This window comes from Hypanus sabinus, chromosome X1, assembly GCF_030144855.1.
Source record: "Hypanus sabinus isolate sHypSab1 chromosome X1, sHypSab1.hap1, whole genome shotgun sequence".
In the NCBI taxonomy this organism is placed as follows: Eukaryota; Metazoa; Chordata; class Chondrichthyes; order Myliobatiformes; family Dasyatidae; genus Hypanus; species Hypanus sabinus.
In genome coordinates, this window is record NC_082738.1 from 34,234,750 (window position 1) to 34,254,271 (window position 19,522).

Below are 19,522 nucleotides of genomic sequence, written 5' to 3' on the forward strand. Positions count from 1 at the left end.
AACACAGAATCTTCCATGAACCAATGTATTCAATTGGTAACTTAAAGCATAATCTGATGAGAGTGATGAGTGAGATATTTGGTATTAAAACGTCCCTTGAAGTACTTGATGTTTTGGGCTCAGACCCTTAAGCAGCCCTGAAATGTCAACTGTATTCCCCACCACAGATGCTGACTGACCTACTGAGTTCCTCCAGCATTTTGTGTGTGTTGCTCAAGATTTCCGGAACCCATACAATCACTTGTGCCTCCCTTATATTTAAGGGTGTTAACCTAGAGAACTGAAGTTTTGTTACCCCAGCTAAAAATGGTTATATAATGAAGGATAAGGTGTTTTACTTGGTGTGAAGTTCATTTTGTGTTATCCATTTTTAAATAATTAAAAATAACTATTGCACAGTCTTTTCACTTTTCATAATTTATTGGTATTATATTGATTGGTATAGCCAGAGTAAATAAAATACTAATACATGAAAGTTTTTGAAAGATGCTTTAAGTGTTCTTGCAGATGGCAGGGAAAGGAGCTGACACACACAGTTGCAAGGCAGCAGAAATGTTCCATGGTGTTAAAGTTTGTGGTGATGTGAAACATCAACCATTCCTCTGCTTCCAGGTGTTACCTGACCCACTGAGTTCTTCTAGCAGCTTGTCTTTTTTGCTCCAGATTCCAGCATCTTTCGATTAGATATCAGCTCAGCCAAAGTGGTGACATTCAAGGATTGTCTTAATGTTTTGTGAAGGAATTCCAAAGCTTGATGCAGTAAAGATTTATTAGGCAGCACATTTGCAGCCTGACTTCACAGGGTTCATCAATATTGTGGTCAGATTCTACAGTGGAGGTAGCCTTGTTTTATTTTAATACCAAGTACTAATATTTAATAAAAACTACCTACTGTGGTATCGGACCATGTGAAATTTGAAAAATCCCAAACTTAACACCTTGTTGTGGTGAGCAAGGAAGGTGAGGGTGAAAGAGAAAAAGGTATGCTTTATGGAGCATCCTTTACTTGATAAAGTGTACATTATATTGCCTTTCTTGGTATTAGTGAAGAAAAAGTAGGGTTATTTCAGTTTGCTACCTTGGTTCATATAGAAAGTAGGTAGATGTGACAAGCTTTATAAACGGAGAAAAAAAATCATTCTTTGGCAAAATGGATTACAACTGTCAGGAAAATAAGGCACTAAATGGATCATAATCTGTGGGGTAACACTGGCTGAAGTTCACCTTCTAGGTTCAGGTGTGATAGAAATCACTCCAGTTAATTGCTGCTATCTTCCAATCTGAATCAGTCCTCTAGCACAGGGCTTGGGGTATAGTGGGGTAGGTGATTAAAGATATAAAGCAAAACACAAAGCTAGTTCTGAAATTCAGTAAGGGAGTTTATACACTCAGTGGCTACTTCATTAGGTACACTTCGTTAATGCAAATATCTAATCAGCCAATCACGTGGCAGCAACTCAATGGATAAAAGCATGCAAGTATGGTCAAGAGATTCACTTGTCATTTGGACCAAACATCAGAATGGGGGAGAAGTGTGATCTCAGTGACTTTGACTGTGGAATGATTGTTGGTGCCAGACGGGGTGGGTTGCGTGTCTCAGAAACTGCTGACCTCCTGGGATTTTTACGCACAACAGGAAGGTGACAGAAACTCAGATAACCTGGTGTTACAGGGTGGTGTGCAGAAGAGCCTCGAAGTGGATGGGCTACAGCAACAGACCACACCGAGCTCCAGAAAGTGGCTGTTGAGTATACAGTATGTCGTAATAATTCTGTTTGAGGGGCAAATGTTTTTTTGCTTGCTTTAGTTTTACCATCCCAATTACAAACAAACAAAATAAAAACAAGTTCAGCCTGATGCTGAGGGAGGAATTAGCAGTACAAACTAAAATACGAGCATAGAATGTACAGCCTTTTCATGGTCCTTATTTGATTGGGTTTGAAATGGATAAAGTCAGCATTTACAGTGGTTGTTAAACTTTTAAGAGTAAAAATGTTGCAGCCCAGTCTCTGGTCACAAGTGAATTATACATTGCAAAACTGTGTTTCTGTGTGTCTGTGCAATTTTTTGACTTTCCATATGAATCAATGCATGGCATGCACAAGTTTGTGATCAGTAAAGCAACGATTATTTAAAGCTTGTTTTAAAAGTACTGTCACTTAAAGGCCTTGTGTCTCAAATCTTCCACAACCATTGATGGAGGTAGGTACTGAGGCACTGGACTGGGTTAGCACCACGATAATCAAGGAACATGGACCTCGAATAGGTGACTATTTTTCTTCTTGCACACCGGACCATTTCCATTCTCATCTGTTCCTTTCACAAATTTCACAGAGACGGCATCTTTACTGAATTTAACAGTGAGTCTGCAGAGGAGAAAATATAGTGTTGCATGTTATAATGCTGTACAGTGAAGGCGGAGCTATACACGGCATTGTATGCTATACCAAAAAATATTTGTAATTCATAATATCTGTACCTTTAGGAATTTCCAGCCCCTGCCTTGAGCGCATAGGAGAAGCTTTATCTAACTGTGCTGTCCTTGCCCTGGCAATGTGTGATGAGACAGTGTAGAAGGAACTTTAAATGCACCCAGGGAACAGGTTAGACAGAGTGTAAGGGACATAGAGTAGGGGTTCCCAACCTGGGGTCCACCGACCCTTCAGTTAATGGTAGGGATCCATGGTGTAACAAAGATTGGGAACCCCTGGCATCGAGGAGCTTCACTCTGTCTGACCTGTGGTGTACTTGTTGTTAAATTATGATACAAGACAGTGTAAAGGGAGCTAAACAGGTCCATGTCTTTGCTACCCTGCCCAGGATGAGCATCAGGACGACATGGAGGAAGACTTGCCTTTTATCATACCTAACACCCCAAATCCTTTTTATTGAATTTCAAAATTCCAAGACTCTTAAGTATTCTGTGACTACTTACTCATCTTGTATCTTCACAGTTATCTTCTGCTGGGTGGTATCCAGTATGGAGCGATGCAGTTTGGTGACGAGTTCCACAAGATGGTTACTGCTTAAGAGGAAGTCTCCCTTAGCTCCAACACTGGACTTCTGGCAAGTTGAAGAAATTAAATTTGAACTTATTTGTCATTTTAGTCTCTTCAAAATGGCAAAGTCCTTCAGTAGTCTTAAATTTTATTCCAAAACCTGATACTTTATTTTCCTGAAATTAACCTCCCTTCTCCATGGTAGAATCAAGACAGCATGTTTCTTGCACTCATTGAAGCACAAACACCGCAATACTTCATTTTCAGCACTAATACCCAACGTGAAAATCAGCACTAGTTGTTTGAGACTAGGACATGCAGTCAGTTGACTTGTTTTTTGATTTACAATAAATTATTTTGTGACTTTTGAACATCATTTTGCTGTAAATTTCCCATCATCAGTGGTCTGCCTGTCCTGACCTTATTCAATGCCAAGTGGCTGAATGGGAGCGTGGCTGCTCAATTAACAAGGTGAAAGTAAAAAAGCTTCAAATGCCAGAAATCTAATATAACTGAAACTGCTGGAAATACTCAGCATTCTAGAATATTGGACCACATGTTTCTTGTGCTGTTGGTTTCCAATCTCAGTATAATTCATGCATTGGTACTATTGATAGGTACTAATCACATCCCTCATTCAGCTCCCGACTACCTGCTTACCTCCACTAGATGTAGCACGAATAGTCCATCTTTACGTTCACTCATTGAGATGCCCTTGATTTCATTCATTTTGATCATGGTTTTAATCTGAGGGGACTTTGAATCTGCCAAAGCAAAGCAGCTGTTTGTCATTATCAGGATCCTTGGGGAATTCTGGAAAAGACGTAAAAGAACATGTAAAAAGGACCACAGTCCGAGTGACTAAGACCAACATGCGTACGTGTCAAAGTGCACATCTTATTTTATTCTCTGTAAGGTAGGTGCTAAATCATTTCTTTACCTTGCTGCCCCCCTTTCTTCCAACTACTCCCTCCCCAGGTGGATCTAGTGTTAATAGGGACATTATCATACACAAACTCAAACATCTTGCATGGCTCAGGGGCAGGAATGGTTACTTAGAGTGCCAGGCTTTAGATGTTTCAGAAAGGACAGGGAGGAAGACAAAAGAGGTGGGGGTGTGGCACTACTGATCAGAGATAGTGTCACAACTGCAGAAAAGGAGGAAGTCATGGATGGATTGTCTACAGAGTCTCTGGGTGAAAGTTAGGAACAGGAAGGGGTCAATAACTCTACTGGGTGTTTTTTATAGACCACTGAATAGTAACAGGGACATCAAGGAGCAGATAGGGAGGCAGATTCTGGAAAGGTGTAATAGTAACAGGGTTGTTGTGGTGGGAGATTTTAATTTCCCAAATATTGATTGGCATGTCCCTAGAGTGATGGGTTTAGATGGGGTGGAGTTTGTTAGGTGTGTTCAGGAAGGTTTCTTGACACAATATGTAGATAAGCCCAAGAGGAGAGGCTGTACTGAGAAATGCTATTGGGAAATGAACCTGGTCAGGTATCAGGTCTCTCAGTAGGAGAGCATTTTGGAGATAGTGATCACAATTCTATCTCCTTTACCATGGCATTGGAGAGGGATAGGAACAGACAAGTTAGGAAAGCGGTTAATTGGAATGAGGGGAATTATCAGGCTATCAGGCAGGAGCTTGGAAGCATAAATTGGGAACAGATGTTCTCAGGGAAATGTATGGCAGAAAAGTGGCAAATGTTCAAGGGATATTTGCATGGTGTTTTGCATAGGTACATTCCAATGAGACGGGAAAGGATGGTAGGGTACAGGAACCGTGGTGTACAAAGGCTGTTGCAAATGTAGTCAAGAAAAGAAAAGCTTACGAAAGGTTCAAAAAACTAGATCAAGATCTAGCAGATTATAAGGCTAGCAGGAAGGAGCTGAAGAATGAAATTAGGAGAGCCAGAAGGGGCCATGAGAAGGCCTTGGCAGACAGGATTAAGGAAAACCCCAAGGCATTCTACATGTATGTGAAGAGCAAGAGGATAAGATGTGAGAGAATAGGACCAATCAAGTGTGACAGTGGAAAAGTGTGTATGGAACCAGAGGAGATAGCAGAGATACCTAATGAGTACATTACTTCAGTATTCACTACGGAAAAGGATCTTGGTGATTGTAGGAATGACTTACAGTGGATTGAAAAGCTTGAGAATATAGACATTAAGAAGGAGGATGTGCTGGAGCTTTTGGAAAGCATCAAGTTGGGTAAGTCTCTGGGACTCGACGGGATGTACCCCAGGCTACTGTGGGAGGCAAGGGAGGAGATTGCTGAGCTTCTGGCAATGATCTTTGCATCATCAATGGGGACAGGGGAGGTTCTGGAGGATTGGAGGGTTGCGGGTGTTGTTCCTTTATTCAAGAAAGGGAGTAGCCCAGGAAATTATAGACCAGTGAGTCTTACTTCAGTGGTTGGTAAGTTGATGGAGAAGATCCTAAGAGGCAGGATTTATGAATATTTGGAGAGGCATAATATGATTAGGAATAGTCAACATAACTTTGTAAAAGGCAGGTCGTGCCTTACAAGCCAGGTTGAATTTTTTGAGGATGTGAATAAACACATTGATGAAGGTAGAGTAGTAATGTAGTGTATATGGATTTCAGCAAGGCATTTGATAAGGTACCCCATGCAAGGCTTATTGAGAAAGTAAGGAGGCATGGGATCTAAGGGAACCTTACTTTGTGGATCCAGAATTGGCTTGCTCACAGAAGGCAGAGAATGGTTGTAGATGGGTCATATTCTGCATGGAGGTTGGTGACCAGTGGTGTGCCTCGAGGATCTGGTCTGGGACCCTTTCTCTTCGTGATGTGGTTCATTTTGGTAGGTCAAATATGATGGCAGAATATAGCATTAATGGTAAGGCTCTTGGCAGTGTGGAGGATCAGAGGGATCTTGGGGTCTGAGTCCATAGGACGCTCAAAGCAGCTGCGCAGATTGACTCTGTGGTTAAGAAGGCGTATGGTGTATTGGCCTTCATCAATTATGGGGTTGAGTTTAGGAGCCGAGAGGTAATGTTGCAGCTATATAGGACCCTGGTCAGACCCCACTTGGAGTACTGTGCTCAGTTCTGGTTGCCTCTCTACAGGAAGGATGTGGAAAGGGTGCAGAGAAGATTTATACAAGGATGTTCACTGGATTGGGAAGCATGCCTCATGAGAATAGGTTGAGTGAACTCGGCCGTTTCTCCTTGGAGTGAAGGAGGATGAGAGGTGACCTGATAGAGGTGTATAAGATAATGAGAGGCATTGATCATGTGGATAGTCAGAGGCTTTTTCCCAGGGCTGAAATGGCTAACGTGAGAGGGCACCATTTTAAGGTGCTTGGAAGTAGGTACAGAGGAGGTGTCAGGGGTAAGTTTTTTTACGCAGAGAGTGGTGAGTGTGTGGAATGGGCTGTAAACGATTGTGATGGAGGCGGATACGATACGGCCTTTTAAGAGACTCCTGGATAGGTACATGGAGCTTAGAAAAATAGAGAGCTATGGGTAACCCTAGATAATTTCTAAGTTAGGGACATGTTCGGCACATCATTGTGGGCCAAAGGGCCTGTATTGTGCTGTAGGTTTTCTATGTTTCTATCTTTTCCCTTGTTGTGCTTCACCAGAAAAGTTGCTTGTGAGCTCAAGACAAAATATCAGGTCCTAGTAACATCATAGGGTTGGGAAACAGGAGAACTGGTTAAAAAAAAGTGTGATGGAACCATATTCTATCTGAGTACCTGACAGCATGAACATCGATTTGTCTGACTTACAGTAATTTCTCCCCCATTTCCTATTCTGGCTCCCCTCTCACCCCTTCTCTTCTCCTTACTTGCCTATCACCTCCTTCTGGTGCCCTCCTCCTTCCCTTTCTCCCACGGTCCACTCTCCTATCAAACTCCTTCAGCCTGGGGCATTGTCCAATTTCCTTACCTTTGCATCAGACCTGTTAATTTTCATTACTGTGTCCATCATAAGTAACCTGCCCTCCATGCTGCTGACTAGCTTCTGATACTTGGCCTTTTTCTGATTGTCCAAATATTGACCTTTGAAAGGCTGAGGCACACTGAAACAGACACAGGAACAGGTTAAATCTCAACGGAGTAGCTTGTGCAAATAAGGTTGGATCAACCCATGGAGGTAGAGAGAAGAGAAAGCTATAATATAATCTTGAGTAAGACTCATGGTCGAGAATTGAGTCCTGTTCTCATTTATCCAGTTTAAGGAAGTAAATACAGATGGATTATTAAAAACTAGTTTTCCTAGGAAGCAGCTCACATCCACCTTGTCAGTGCCCTTCTGTATCTTCTATAAAGCCCAAGACTCTTAGGAAACAGGAAGTACAAGCTGAGCCCATCCATTCCAGATATCAGTTTAGTACACCATCTCTGAATGGTTTCCAACGTATTTATGGAGATTAATACTGTTCAGTACTCTCGATGTGATCCCCTCATTTTACTATATAACTGAAGTATGGCCTCACTACTGTATCCAGTTCCCCTAGCAATAAATGATGACGTTACTTATTCATTACATTACAAAAGACCAGTAAATCCATCGTATCCATTACCCTCCACATTCTCCCTTGTCCCACCAACATCTCCTATGCTCATCAGCTCTGATTCTTTAACCCCCCTCCCCACATACACTAGGGGGTTATTTACAGCAGTCAGTTAATCTACTAGCACATCTTTGTTGGGTGGAAACCAGAGCACCTGGGGGATAAAAAGCACAAGGTCACAGAATGAACGTGCAAGCTCCACATAAACCTCGCTGAAGGTCGTAATTGAACTGGGAGTTGGGAGGCAGCAGCTCTACCTATTGCACCACTTAGTTAGTTCCCTAGTTATTTGCTATATTTGCATACCAGCCAATCAGAATCCTTCTGCAATCTCTCACTATTTGCATAATTGTGCTTTTTTATTTTGAAGGTTAAAATGGACAGTTTTGTACTTTAGCATATTTGCCAGATCTTCACTTGTTCACTTGACTATATCCCACTGAAGCCCCCTGTCCTTTCCTGCCTGCCTTCTGTCAAGAATAAATTTTAGCACCTTAATCACATCATTTATATAAACTGCAAAATCTTGAGGCCCCAGGACTGATCCCTACCAGTTACCAACCAGACAAAAGCCCACTTACACCTGCTGTTTCCTCTTAGTCTGCCAATCTTCTATGCGTGCTAATATAAACAGAAGGGATTCTGCAGGTACTGGAAATCCAGAGCAACACACATAAAAGCATAAACATGCATAAAAGCTCATGGTGCAGAAGGTGACACATTAGCACATGTAACACACACAAAAAAAATGCTGGAGGAACTCAGCAAGTCAGACAGCATTTATGGAGGGGAATAAATGGTCTACATTTTGGTCCTGAAATGTTGACTGTTTATGCCCTTCCTTACATGCTGCCCGACCTCATAAGTTCCTCTAGCATTTTTTTTGTGTGTTACATGTGCTAATGTGTCACCTTCTGCACCATGAGCTTTTATGCAGCAATCCTTTGATGTTGTGTCTTCTGGAAATCTGACCTCACTTCCCCTTTATCCACAGCCCATGTTAATCCTTCAAAGAACTCTATTAAAGTTGATCAAATTTGATTTCTCTTTCCCCAAATCAATGTTGAATTTACCTTGATTTGCTTAAAGTGTTCTGATAATGACAGCTGCTCACATTTTCCCAAGTTACATGTTAAATGATGTTTATAATACATCATGGGGAATAGGTGCCTCATGAAACATTGGCAAAAACCAGCTTGTCAAACAAGTCTTCGAGCTTTGAGTGGGAGAAGCAGTGAAGTTGAGAGATAATTGTCAGTAACAGTAAAGACCCAAGGTGCTGGAGAAATGGTACCTGGGAGCGTAGGAGGCTTTCTTATCCTTGAAGAGCTCACTGGCATACTGTTTTTCTTCCAGTTCTGCCTTCCTCTGGCTGGAGATTCCTTCCCTGTATTTCTTACACTAAGTGGTAAAGTGAGAAACAACTGTGAGATGCAGCACTATAAATCAAATACAGCCCCCACCTTTTAAAGTGCTAATGCTGAAAAAAGGGCAGTCTCTTGCATCAGATGCAGTTCTGATAATTTTAACATACCTAGTTACAAACTTATAAATGCTCCCTTTATTTTAGACAATAAGACATAGGAGCAGAATTAGGTCATTCTATCATGGCTGATTTATAATCTTTCTCAACCCATTCTCCTGCCTTCTCCCCATATCCTTTGATGCCCTTACTAACCAAGCCTTTATTTAAATATACCCAATGACTTGGCCTCCACAACAGTCTGTGGCAATGAATGCCATAAATTCACCACCCTCTGCCTAAACAAATTCCTTCTCACCTCCCCCACCTTATGAAACATCCTCTCCACATCCACTCTATCTACCCCTTTCAATATTCATAGGTTTCAATTCTTCTAACTCCAGTGAGTACAGGCCCAGTGCCATCAAACACTCCTCATACATGAACCCCTTCAGTCCCAGGATCATTCTCGTAAACCTCCTCTGGACCCTCTCCATTGCCACCACTTAGATATGGAGCCCATAACTGCTTACAATACTCCTAATGCCGTCTGACCAGTTCCTTATAAAGCCTTAGCATCACATCCTTGCTTTTATATTCTGGTCAAAATGAATGCCAACATTGCATTTGTATTCCTTACCACTGACTCAACCTGCAAGTTAACTGCACAAGTACTCCCAAATCCCCTTGCACCTCCAATTTCTGAATTTGCTCCCCATCTAGAAAATAGTACCCCTTTATTCCTTCTACCAAAGTGCATGATCATATGCTTCCCCTAATCTGTTCAAGTACTTCTGCAGACTCCCTGCTTCCTCAACACTACTTGTCCCAACACAGACCTTTGCAGAACACCACTAGTCACCGACAGTCACCCAGAAAAGACACACTTTATTCTCACTCTTTGCCTCCTGCCAGTTAGCCAATCTTCTGTCCATGCTATTATCTTTCCCATAATACCGTGGGCTCTTGTTAAGCACCCTCATGTGTGGCACTTTGTCAAAGTCCTTCTGAAAATCCAAGTAAACAACATCCACTGATTCTCCTTTGTCTGTCCTGCCTGTAACTTCCTCAAAGAATTCCAACAGGTTTTTCAGGCAGATTTCCCCTTAAGAAAACCACACTGACTTCAGCCTATTTTATATTGTGCCTCCAAGTACCCCAAAAACTCATCCTGAATAATGACTCAATAATGGACTTCTGGACAGTATTTTCCAAGAACTTTTTTACTGTAGTCTGCAGACTAGATTTAGCATTCTTCCTACAGCACAAAATTAGTATAAAGACTGTGTACATTGACAACACAAGTGCTGACTCAAACCCAGCTGATCTGAGTAATTCCTATGTCAATCACTACCTGGAATCCACTATGTTGTAAGTGACTGAGAGAAATCCCTCCTCCATTCACTGCAGATTTCATGAAGAAATAATCCAAAGGACACTACTGAGGTTTAGGTTGTAAGTTCTGTTTGCAGTAGTTCAAAAGAGCCAGTCAGTTTGTCTTCTCTCCAATATACTTTTGCCATCTGAAGGGCCGTCATAAAGTGGGAATAAATGCCCAAAGTCTACGTCACCAGTGGATAAAATTTGGAGTAGAAACCCTGACAGACTCCACTCTTCCACTCCAGAGAACAGAAGCAAAGTCATAAGTCGCATCCCTACCATTACTAGGGATGAGATCAAACTCAAGACATGCTGAGGCTTAAACCTGGGAACTTACTGGTCAATGCCCTCTCTTTTTTTTTGTGTGCCATGCTCTGCCAGAGCTTCGGCAACCACTTATTTTTTCAAGTGGTTGTCTTGGAGGAAAGATTCTGTCGGTGGTCCCTACATCCTTCTCACAGCACAGTGCTTTTTTCACGAGGCCGAGTTGCGAGCTCGCCACTCAACCCAGCACGGATGGAAAGTGATGTCCAGGATGTCCAGGAGCGGCCCGACTGGATTCAAACTTGGGAACCTTCACTCCGGAGTCCGGCACTGATGTCACTGCGCCACCAACTGGCCATGCCCTCTCTACTATGTTCAAACCAGACATGCTGGTTAATAAATTATGTCATAATCCAGGCACTAACTGTATTAAAGAACACAAGAGTTACAAGAACAGGGCAGGAAAATTATCACACTGAAAGGCACGATAGACTCAAGGAATGTTACAAATGACAATCCCCAGAGATGGGGATGGCTGGAGGGAATTGCAGAAATAAAAAACTGCATTTAGTTGGGCAATTAAAAATTCCATACCAGTGTTACAGTGTATTTGATGTTGTAAACTGAGTGTAGAAAATCAATCACAGAAGCACACTGTCAAACATACATTAACTTGCTTTCTGACCTTCCAGAGGTAAAAGATCCTCTTCAATTCCTCATCAGTTTTACTCAAGAAGTGAAAACGTAACTGCGGCCAGTTTGTATCTATCGGAGACATCGAAGGCAGGTTGTTTTTCAGACCATTGAGGTACAATTGTATCTTTTGGAATGAAAGAAAAGAAAGTTATCATATAGTTTTGTTTTGGAAAATCTTAAGTTGTGCACTGTACTGTAGATTATGAAGAGAGGCTACACTAGGTGTATTTTTGGATATATTTAACATATATTGCTATTCTTTCATCCATAAATCATCCAGCATTATGCATCATTACCCCACAATTAGATCATGTTGAAGGTTTAATGAGAATATCTGGAATATTAAGGGGTGCCAACAGACACACAGGATAAGATGAGTGAAACACTGATACCATTCTGCCTAGGAGTTTTATTGTAAACCAGTCATGGAAGAAATCTGCCACCCAGATTACCTCACAGACGATCAGCTGAAAATAGCAAGATTCCCATGTAATGCAAAGGGGAAACAAATGATTGATCTGGGTAAATTGTGTGGTTCAGTTACTGCTGGCCATAATGTGAACATGCCCATTGCTTTATAAATATGCCTTAGTTCATTGCTTGACATCACTGGACAATTTTATTCAAAGAGTCATAGACCTGTGAAGTATACAAATGTTGTAGAGATCCAATAGAGTTATAGCCTCTGAGTTTGGAGATATTTGAACAAAATAACTTCTGGAATATAGTTTCATAAAGGTGTTCCTGGGAATGCTCAATGCTAGCATTAGGTGCAAAAAAAGTACAAATATTTGTGCGTTTAAACACAAACAATGTAGGCAGCTCACTGGGTTAACTTACAATCGAAGACATTATGAATCTCCGGACAATCACCGAGGCATTACTTTTGAAGTATTTTCTGTGTGTTTTCCGCACCTGAGGTCACAAGCAAAGGATATCAGTGTTGGGGATGCAATGTTTGGCTGAAGATGAAGAAAATTCAAAGATAAAATAAAGATTTCTATTAGTCCAATAATCAATGTAATAAAAAACTGACAATCACAAGTGATCATAGCTCACAGCTGCACTGGCCCCTCTTTCATACTCCTGAATGAGGCAAGGAGAAGATGGTATATGTTGTGAAATTTGTTATTTTGTGGCAGTAGTACATTGCAATAGGTAGTAATAAAACTATAAATCATAATAAAAGTATATAAAAATAAATGGAGCAAAAAATGAGGGAAAATACTGGGTTCATGGGTTCAATGTCCATTCAGAAATCTGATGGCGGAGGAGAAGAGCTATTCCTGAAATATCGAGTGTGTGTCTTCAGGCTCCTGTATCTCCTTCTTGATGGTAGCAATGAGAAGAGGTGATGGTCCAGGGTGATGGTGTCCTTAATGATGGATTCAGCTTTTTTGAAGCATCGCCTTTCGAGGGTGTCCTCGATACTGGGGAGGCTGGTGCCCATGAGTTTACAGCTTTTTGCAGCTGTTTACGATCTTGTGCAGTGGCCCCTTCATACCAGGTGGTGATGCAACCAGTTAGAATGCTCTCCACGGCACATCTGTAGAAATTTGTGTTTGTCTTCGGTGACATAACCAATTTTCCTCAAACTCCAAATAAAATATAACCATGGTGTGCCTTCTTTGTAATTGCATCAATATGTTCGGCCCAGGATAGAACCTTAGAAATGTTGACACCCAGGAACTTGAAACTGCTCACCCTTTCCACTGCTGATCCCTCAGTGAGGACTGGTGTGTGTTCCCTCAACTTCCTGTTCCTGAAATCTACAATCATTTCCTTGGTCTTACTGCTGTTGAGTGCAACACCACTCAACCAGCTGACCTAAAAGTCCCTAATGAATACGTTGCTTCAGTATTCACCAGTAAGAGGGACCTTGACGTTTGTGAAGACAGCATAAAGCAGGCTGATATGCTGGAATATGTCAATGTTAAGAAAGAGGATGAGCTGGAGCTTTTGAAAAAGATTAGAATAGATAAGTTCTCAAGGCCGGGTGGGATATACCCCAGTTTACTATAGGAAGTGAGGGAATAGATTGCTGCATCTTTGGTGATGACCTTTATGTCCACAGGAGTAGTGCCCGATGATTGGAGGGTGGCAAATGTTATTCTTTTGTTCAAGAAAGGGAGTTGGGATAATAGTCACAGTTACAGAAAAGTACAGCATAGAAATGGGCCCTTTGACACATCCAGTCCATGCCAAACCATTTAATCTGCCTGTTCCCAATCAACCTACACTGGGACCATAGTCCTCCATACCCCTACCATCCACGTACCTACCCAAACTTCTCTTCAACATTGAAATCAAGCTTGCATGAATCCTAGATAGGCAAATGGATGAAAGAATAATGGAGGGCTATGGGAGAGGGAATGGTTAGATTGATCTGGGAGTAGATTAAAGACAGCACCATGGTCCAAAAGACATGTACTGTGCTGCAATGCTCCATGTTCTTAAAGCAAAAACTACTGGAAACACTCAGCAGGCCAGACAGCCTCTGTGGAAAATGAATCAGTTCATGCCTCAAGTCAAAGAGTCTTTGACCTGAAACCTTTCTCCTTCCACAAATGCCAAGTTTGAAATTCCACAAAATTCGCTTTCCTGACCTGTTGAGTATTCTCAGTATTTTAAGACCATAAGACATAGGAGCAGAATTAGGCCATTCGGTCCATCGAGTCTGCTGCACCATTCAATCATGGCTGACTTCTTGTCTCTCTCGACCCCTTTCTCCTGCCTTCTCTCTGTAACCTTTGACACCCTTACTAATAAAGAATCTATCAGCCTCTGCTTTAAATATACCCAAAGACCTGGCCTCCACAGCCATCTGTGGTGATGAATTCCACAGATTCACCACCCTCTGGCTAAAGAAATTCCTACACATCTCTCTTCTAAAGAGATGTCTTCTCTCTTCTGGCAAAACAATGATTCCCTAAATAGAGTTCAATATCAGGAAGTTTGGACTTAGGAACAACAAATTACAACCCCTTCTGACTTGTAAGAAGCTACCGAGTGTGAAAGTGCAAAGGAATTTAGTGTTCATGCGCACAAGTCACTAAAAACTAATGAACAGGTACAAAAGGCAATCAAAAAGGTTAATGAATACCAGCTCCAGGTCACAGGAGAACACGCCCCTGCTCTCTACTGAAATGTGATCTTTTACATCAAATTGAGAGGACAGATCCTGCCTTTGGTTTAACAGCTCTGTTGAAAGACAGTAGCTCTGATAGCGTACCATCAATGGGCGCACTGCATTGACAGTGTGCATAATGCATTCAAAGTTCAAAGTAAATTTATTATCAAAGTACGTATATGTCATCAGATTCATTTTCCTGTGGGCATTTGCAGTAAATCCAAGAAGCACAATAGAATCAATGAACGATTGCACCCAACAGGACAGACGAACAAACTGAGCAAATACAAAAAGAAAGAGAAAAAAATAATAAATAGCAATAAATATTGAGAACATGAGATGGAGTCCTTGAAAGTGAGTTGTGGGAACAGTTCAGTGATGGGGTGAATGAAATTGAGTGCAGTGATCCCCTCTGGTTCAAGAGCCTGATGGTAATAACTGTTGCTGAACAGGGTGGTGTGGGTCCTGAGGTTCATGTACCTTCTTCCTGATGGCAGCAGTGAGAAGAGAGCATGACCTGGATTGTGGGGGTCCTTGATGATAGATGCTGCTTTCCTGCGTCAATGCTCTGTGTAGATGTGGTCAATAATGGAGAGGTCTTCACCTATCGTGGACTGAGGCATATCCACTACTTTTTGTAGGATTTTCTATTCAAGGGCGTTGGTGTTTCCATACCAGGCTGTAAAAATACTCTCCACCACTCATCTATGGAAATTAGTCTAAGTTTTAGATGATATGCTGAATCTTTGAAAACTCCCAAGGAAGCAGAGGCACTGCCATGCTTTCTTTGTTTGTGCTGGGCCCAGGACAGATCCTCTGAAGTGATAACACCGAGGAACTTAAAGTTGTTCACCCTCTCCAATTCCGATCCCTCGATGAGGACTGGCTCATGGACCTCTGGTTTCCTCCTCCTTGATCTTACTGACATTGAGTGAGAGGTTGTTGTTGTGGCACCACTCAGCCAGATTTTCAATCTCCCTCCTGAATGCTGTTGTGGATCTCTGGAGTGGAGCATGGAGTATGTGGAGAGTGAAGGTGTGAGACAGCATGGTGAAACATTACAATTTGTATTAACCCTACAGAATGATATTGAAAGTGCAATGGGTAACATTGGGGAATACAGTTGTGCTTCAGCTCCTCAGCACCGTGAAAGCAGAACAATGTTGATTTCCCTGGAGGCTGCACTCTGAGCTCTTTGCTTTGTTACCTGGTAACCCCGCCAGGCAGCTGCAATGATGGTGACTGCCAGAGCATAACTTTTCTCCTCCTTCATCTGTCTCTGGAGTTTGCGAACCTGGGAATAAAGAATGTAAACTTGCCAAATATCACGAGTTAGGAACAAATATATCAATATCTAAACATACTGCAGCTTTAACATGGTCGAACAGCGCAAGGTGATTTACACCCCAGGACTGTAAATCACAGCAAATTTTGATGCCAAAAAAACAATGGGAATTTTAGGTCAGGTTACCAATAACTTGGCCATAGAGGTAGGTTCAAGGAGTTTCTTAAAAAGCAGAAAGTTTCAGGGAGGGTATTTGAGAGTTTGGGTCCATGGCAGCTCAAGGCTTGTTCACCAGTGTTGGAATGTGACAATTTCGGTGGGAGAGTCAACGAGAGGCCAGAAGTGCATGAGCGTAGAGGTGTTGGTGAAGGAACAGGAAAGAGGCAAGGCCGTGGAAGGATTTGAATACAAGGATGGGAATTATTTAGGTCCTTGATGTGGCTTGGATGGTGAGCCCCACACTTAGTGTGGCACTGAACAATTAGACTCACAATCACCTGATTTGGTCTCTGACTATTAACAGCTCTGGGAGAAGGATCAATGCAGCTGAGGTCCTTAAGATTGTCCAGAGATGTGAGTTAAACAAAACATGACAAGCTTTTCATTAACCAGAGAGCAATACTAGAAAATATAATATCAAATATAAGGATAAGTATTTGTGTGAGTATTAATACCCATATATAAGGGTAAGTAACTTGTCAGAGTTTTGATGCGTACTGAATCCTTCAAAACAACTCACCTTCCAGCCCCTAATGTAGGCTTGAAGTACGATGGCAGCTTTCTTCATATTTTTATATTTCTTTTGTAGCTGTGTAAGAATAAGAAAGATAGTGTCAAAACTCTAATAAGTGCATATTAATAAACCTAGAACTAAGTTTGTTTTCAGTAATTCTGCACTCTCTCATTCCCTCTGGAGTACAATCTATGAGTGCCACTGACTCACTCATCACCCTTACGGTCAACTAGCTGTTTCTTATATTTGACCCCCAGCTGAAGGCTCGCAGCCAGTATACTTTGCTCTGAGCTATCTTCTTCAGTCAGAGTAGAGCAACTGACAGGTCACTTCAAGGAGTGAACTACGTCTGTGGGTCTGGAGCCACATCTTGGCCCAGAATTCTTTATGCAACAAACCCTCATCAACAGCATTGTAATACTGATCAGAGGATCTGTGACTTTGATTGAGGGATGAATATTGTCCCTGCATGATAAGGACAAAGCTCTTCTTTCAGATGGTGGCTCTGTGACCTCCCACATCCACCTGAGCTTTGGTTTAAGATCTTCTCCACTGGCAATGCAGCACTTCACCAGTGTCGGCATGGAAATGGGATATCAGTGAGTTAGCTGGGTTTTTAAACAATATCCAAAATTTACACTCAGCCCCTAAAATAAAAAATGTGAGAGGGAACACAGCCACTTTGCCACTGTAGGCGGTTCATGTTTGGGTCAGAAAGGTCTTTAGCCTTCCCACATTAACACCGGAATGTTCCTCAAATTCTGGTGCTGGGGAAGACATGGGCTTACGTAATATCTCCTGAACCACGCAGCGATGATGATCTGACTTTTTTTCATCAGGAGGAAGTGGACTCGGCATTTCCAGCCACGATAAGTCTTCTGAATCAAGGTAGCCAGGAATCCCATCTGAATCCGCCGTCGCTCTTCCATGTCAAAGAGCTGCACGGAATAGAAAGAGGTAAATGGGGGTGGATTGAGAGAGGGAAGGGAATTGCCAGCAAGTGATAACCTTTCACTAATGTTATGCGTTCATCAGAAATAAAATCAAAGCAAAAGAGACTGTTTCTCAGTGTTGTTTTCCTATGAAGGCAAATCGGCAAACATTAGACATCAGATCTTACTTTGTCTTTGCTTCAATTTCCTCTCCTTCACCAACAATGCATGTGGGGTTTTGCAGTACATCATGTAAGGGTATTTCTGTAAATGACCAATTTTTTTCCCCAATAAAGTGCCTATAATCAGTGCATCAAAGTCTCTCTAAGGAGGAATTATGAGCCTCCTCTCCTGAGTTAATACACCAGAATCTCTTTCCAAACACTTTGGATGTAGTAACAAATGCCTCTCCTTACAAACATCTCTTAGGTGGAGAGATGTTGCCCCACCCACCCATGCTCAATGGCTTAATGATATTATGTCCTTTTTAGACCTTGGAAAAATTCACTCCTCACTTCTCAATTTGGACATAAAGTTTCATAATGGTGTGGGGACCTTTTCTTGAATATTTTCATAATTCCTCTTTAGATTAAGTCTTTTTTTGTCCAGCTTTTTTTTTGGTAGTAGGCATTATTGTTCTTTGTTCGTATTCTCATTTACAGTTTTGGGGGATTGAATGCTCCGATTAATATTTCTTACATTTTGCAGTGGTTCGCCTGGAGTTTTTTTTTTCTGCGGGAGAGGGGGGAGGATATTAATTTTACATGATTTTACTTTGGGTGCTTTTTTTTATCATTGTTTTGAACTATATTATTGTATGTCTATCTTGCACTGTATTAATTTGCTGTTGGGTTCTGTCGTAGTAATTGTAGAAATACATTAAAAAAATCAATAAATAAAAATAACAAATGCCTTAGTGCCAAGCAATTCAGTCAAATACTCACGGTTTGAGGATTTCTGATAAAGATCTTCGTCCGTCCAAAAGTGTATTCCTCTGGGGGTATATTTAATTCAGTCATAAGCACCTTTATGCCATCTCTTAAAGAAGAACATAAATTAATGAATAAGTATAACTTTTTTATTCTCTTTGTGGTACATGTGGCAACATATTTCATGGCAAGATTTGAAAGGTCACCTATTTAGTTAGCAAGACATAATGTATGGTAATCATAGAGTACAACAGGCCCTTCAGCCCATCTAGTTCATGCCAACCCAGTCATCTGTCTAATTCCATCTACCTGCACCAGACCATATCCCTCCATACCTCTCTCATCCATGTAGTTGTCCAAACTTCTCTTAAATGTTACAACTGAACCCACATATATCATTTCCGCTAGCAGCTTGTTCCACACTTGCACCACTGTCTGAGTGAAGAGGCTTCCCCTTATATTCTCCTTAAATATTCTTCCTTTCACCTAAGGCCTCTAGTTCTAGCCTCATCTAACCTGAGGGAAAAATGGCCACTATCATCACCCTAACTATACCCCCTCATAACTTTGCATACCTCTAAGGTCTTGCCTTACTCTCCTGTACTCCAGGGAATAAAGTCCTAACCTAATCAACCTTTCCCTATAACTCAGGTCCTCAAGTCCTGGCAACATCCTGGTAAGTTTTCTCTGGACTCTCTCAAGCTTCTGACCAGAGCTGTCCAATGTACTCTACATTAACCCTTATCAACTGCAACATAATATTCCAACTCTTATACACAGTGCCTTGATTTATGAAGGCCAATGGGCCAAAAGCTCTATTTATTACCCTATCAACCTACAATGCTACTTACAAGAATTTATGGATCTGTGTTCTCAGGTCCTTTAGTTCTATAACACACCTCAGGGACCAGCTTTCACTCTGTAAGTCCTATCCTGGTTTGTCTTACCAAAGTGCAACACCTCACAGTTGTCTGCATTAAATTTCATCTACTATTCTTCGACCCATTTCCCCAGCTGGCCTAGATCATGCTACAAGCTTAGGTAGCCTTCTTCACTGGCCACTGCACCCCTAATCTTGGTGTCATCCACAAATTTGCTAAACCAGTTCACCATATCATCCAGATCATTGATAGAGATGACAAACAACAATGGACCCAGCACCA

The 19,522-nt window shown here is 41.6% G+C and overlaps 1 protein-coding gene across 2 annotated transcripts in view; it reads right to left on the reverse strand.

Annotated features, from left to right (window-relative positions):
- Positions 1 to 415: 415 nt before the first annotated feature.
- Positions 416 to 19,522, reverse strand: part of LOC132384471 (unconventional myosin-Ib-like) — a 64,253-nt gene continuing 45,146 nt past the window's right edge. The window contains exons 18-28 of one of the 2 annotated variants that reach the window (XM_059955623.1): positions 18,375 to 18,468; positions 17,287 to 17,436; positions 16,505 to 16,573; positions 15,688 to 15,774; positions 12,191 to 12,265; positions 11,340 to 11,474; positions 8,843 to 8,949; positions 6,921 to 7,053; positions 3,660 to 3,812; positions 2,936 to 3,063; positions 416 to 2,366 (exon numbers count right to left, since the gene is read on the reverse strand). In XM_059955623.1, coding sequence (XP_059811606.1) covers positions 2,243 to 2,366; positions 2,936 to 3,063; positions 3,660 to 3,812; positions 6,921 to 7,053; positions 8,843 to 8,949; positions 11,340 to 11,474; positions 12,191 to 12,265; positions 15,688 to 15,774; positions 16,505 to 16,573; positions 17,287 to 17,436; positions 18,375 to 18,468 — 1,255 coding nt within the window. In that variant the 3' untranslated portion in view covers positions 416 to 2,242. Of the gene's footprint in view, positions 2,367 to 2,935; positions 3,064 to 3,651; positions 3,813 to 6,920; positions 7,054 to 8,842; positions 8,950 to 11,339; positions 11,475 to 12,190; positions 12,266 to 15,687; positions 15,775 to 16,504; positions 16,574 to 17,286; positions 17,437 to 18,374; positions 18,469 to 19,522 lie in introns of both variants that reach the window. The other variant, XM_059955624.1, reaches the window with a different exon arrangement.